Raw genomic sequence first — 3,013 nt, 5'->3', positions numbered from 1 at the left:
ACATAGACCCCTCTATATGTTTTAGTGATTAGGAGGCTAAAGAACACTTGTGCTGATTGCTGGAACTTCCCATCAATCAGCCAAGAATGCTCTGCCAGGGGGTGAGAGTCTGTGAGGCAGGAGAGCTTGGGGACTTCCCCTGGATGGTAATAGGTGTTTGAAGAAGAAATGGTGGGGGCATCCAGGCCATCTGGAGCAAAGAACATAAAGTCACAGCTGATGTTGTCAGAGGGAAGGGAAAATCCTGGTCTGTGGAAGGGCCACAGTGACCCTGTGAGCTAAGTCACAACACTGAAGTCCCAGCCAAATCCCTGCTGTGTTCACTGATCTGGAGCCTGAGACATTCACCTATTTCTCCAATCATAAGCTTTGGACCTTGACTCTCCCATGACAGGCACAGCCTCTTCCCTCCCATTGTTGATCAAGCCTAAGCCTACTGCTAGAACTCATGGCCAGCTTTGATGTCCAGGGATAAAGGTCTCTGTACTTGCACCTGAGAGGGACAGGGAGGCCTGGCCTCTGGCCATGTGTATTTGGGATGGCAGCCTGGCTCACAGAGGAACAGAAGATACTCACAGAGGATATTCAGGGTGACTGGGTCACTGCGACTGGAACTCCATGGTTTCTTCATTTCACATTCATAGGGTCCTGCAGTATCCTTTGTGACACCAAATAGAGTGAGGGTCCTGTTGTTTTCGGACAGCTGCCACTTGTGACTGATAGGGAGGCTCTGACCCTTTATCCACCACAGGTAGCTTACGTCCTGAGTGTCAGGATCACAGGATAAGATCACAGTCTCTGTGGCCTCCCTGGGGTTTGAGTTGCTGCTGGAGATGGAGGGCTTGGAAGTTTCCACTGTGCAGATAACAGAGAGAAGATTGCTCTGTGTGGCACCTTTGATTCCTCCAAAGACATTTTTCAATCAGAGATGGCATTTCCCACTTCAGCCCACCCAAGTCCTTAAAACCCCATGGCAGGTGTGTGTGTTACAAGACAGATGCATAGCAATCTGAGGGCTCAGAGATTGTGAGGCTGCCTGCTTTATGTGGGAGAAGCACAGACTTTCTCAAGTGTGAATTGAGCGGCAGCATTGCATCATGGAAAAACATGGGTCCAGCAGTCACAGCCCCTGGTGCCTCTCTGAGTTCCTCCCTCTCCAACAGCCTGCCTGGCCCACCTTGTGATCCTCACCTGGAGCATTCAGTGCTAGAATCATCTTAGTTTCAGTCTTACTTTGCCCCCAAGGTATGTTTTGTCTGCAGCTTCCCTTTCCAAGCGCATCCTAGAGATGGATGATGGAACTTCCCATTGTCCTTAAACCCTTTGGGTAGTGGGAGGCCTGGCCTGGGACTGGGTACTTCAGCAGAAATCACACAGGGGAGACCAGAGTCAAGCCTGGAGGTCACTTCAGGGAATGGAGCTACAAGGTGGGGCAGTTTTCCCAGCTGTCTCATAGTGACTGACTTGAGCCAGTGACCTCTAAAGATTGAGCAGAGTCTAAGAAATGACCTACAAAGAGTGAAGGGGACAGGCAAGAGCTGATAGCTTTGGACCAAGACCATGTTCCCTGTCCTGTGTCCATGATGTTCCCTTCCCCCTGTAGAGGGCAGGTGAGGACCATGTGGATCTTTCTAGAAATACAATGTGGATGTTTGCAAATGCAGAACTGACTGGTGGAAAGGGCGAGCGTGAACTGATGATGGAAGTCTGGCCCTCATGGACAACACGTGTTTGGTGGCTATTAGGCCAATATTTGGGAAGAAGTCTTGCAGATACTTTCTCTAATTAGACATTCTACTCTCTGATTCTGTGAGTTTGACTACTCTATGTACCTCATCTCAGTGGATTCCAGAGTGAATCAGAGAGTAGAATAGTAGTTTCCAGGAGCTGGGGTCGGGGGAATAGGGCATTGTTCCGTGGGTGTGCGCTTTCAGTTATGCAGAATGAGGAGGTTTTAGAGATCTCCTGTAGAGCTTCATACTTATAGTTCATACAGAAAAAGTGTTCCTTATGCAGAAAGCTTAAAACCAAGTGTTTTGGAGTTCTAACTTTTCTTTATATTGGAATATTTGCAATATATGTACTGGATTAGCATCCTAAATCTGAAAAATTTAAAATCCAAAATGCTCCAGTGGGCACTTTTTTTAGCATCACATCAGTGGTCAGAAGTGTTGGATTTTGGAGCATTTCAGATTTTGGATTTCTGGATTTGGGATGCTCAATTTGTAATACTGTAATTTTCCCATAAAAAGTTGTCAGGAGTTTAGACCTCATGTTATGTTCTGACTCTAGTAACAAAACAAAAAAAATTTTGGAGGAAACACTAAAATGTTGTCATAAGTGGAAATTTTTACTGATAGTCCAAACATCTAAGATCAATTGCTGGTAGTAGTATTTCTCTTGATACCCAATTAAGGTTTAGGTGTGGAGTGAATTCCAGCAGGATCACATTATGCTCAAAGAAAGATGCCAAAGGTGATTTGATATTAGCAATTAAGCAGAGAGACTCCCGTTAAAAGGACAGAACTGGTCAGTGTGTCAATTGCATAAAGGGAGGAATGATGCCGACTTAAAAGAAGAGATGTGTGTTATGTTAGTAAATATAGAAAGAACTCCCTATTTCTAATTTCTGTGCAGAATTAGGAAAAATGGGGAGGAGCGCAGAACAGGTATGTTAAATGTTTTCTTCATTTTCTCTCAACCTCAGGAAACACAACTACAGTTTCAGTTTGTGTGAATTAGGAAGAGTCTAAGTGAGACACCAATGGCTTATGTGTCCCTCACATGAAGAACCCCAACTTATGAAAATGGCATCATCATGAGGAAACAATTGCCCACAAGAGAAAGCTGGAAGATCTCAATTTGATACCTTAACATCACAATTAAAAGAACTAGAGAAGCAAGGGCAAACACATTCAAAAGATAACAGGAGGCAAGAAATAACTAAGATCAGAGCAGATCTGAAGGATGTAGAGACACAAAAAACCCTCCAAAAAATCCATGAATCCAGGAG

The 3,013-nt window shown here is 44.9% G+C and overlaps 1 protein-coding gene across 1 annotated transcript in view; it reads right to left on the bottom strand.

Moving 5' to 3' along the window:
- The window catches only part of LOC105525025 (pregnancy-specific beta-1-glycoprotein 2-like), a gene marked incomplete at its 5' end in the record, with an annotated part of 3,735 nt that extends 2,832 nt beyond the window's left edge, over positions 1–903 (bottom strand). The window contains one exon of the mRNA XM_011960541.1: positions 577–903. Coding sequence (XP_011815931.1) covers positions 577–903 — 327 coding nt within the window. The remainder of the gene's footprint in view (positions 1–576) is intronic.
- Positions 904–3,013: the final 2,110 nt, after the last annotated feature.

The sequence above is a fragment of the Colobus angolensis genome, unplaced genomic scaffold (assembly GCF_000951035.1).
Source record: "Colobus angolensis palliatus isolate OR3802 unplaced genomic scaffold, Cang.pa_1.0 Scaffold512, whole genome shotgun sequence".
NCBI classification, from domain to species: domain Eukaryota; kingdom Metazoa; phylum Chordata; class Mammalia; order Primates; family Cercopithecidae; genus Colobus; species Colobus angolensis.
The sequence above is the reverse complement of the archived record's forward strand: the minus strand, read 5'-3'. Positions and strand labels throughout refer to the sequence as shown.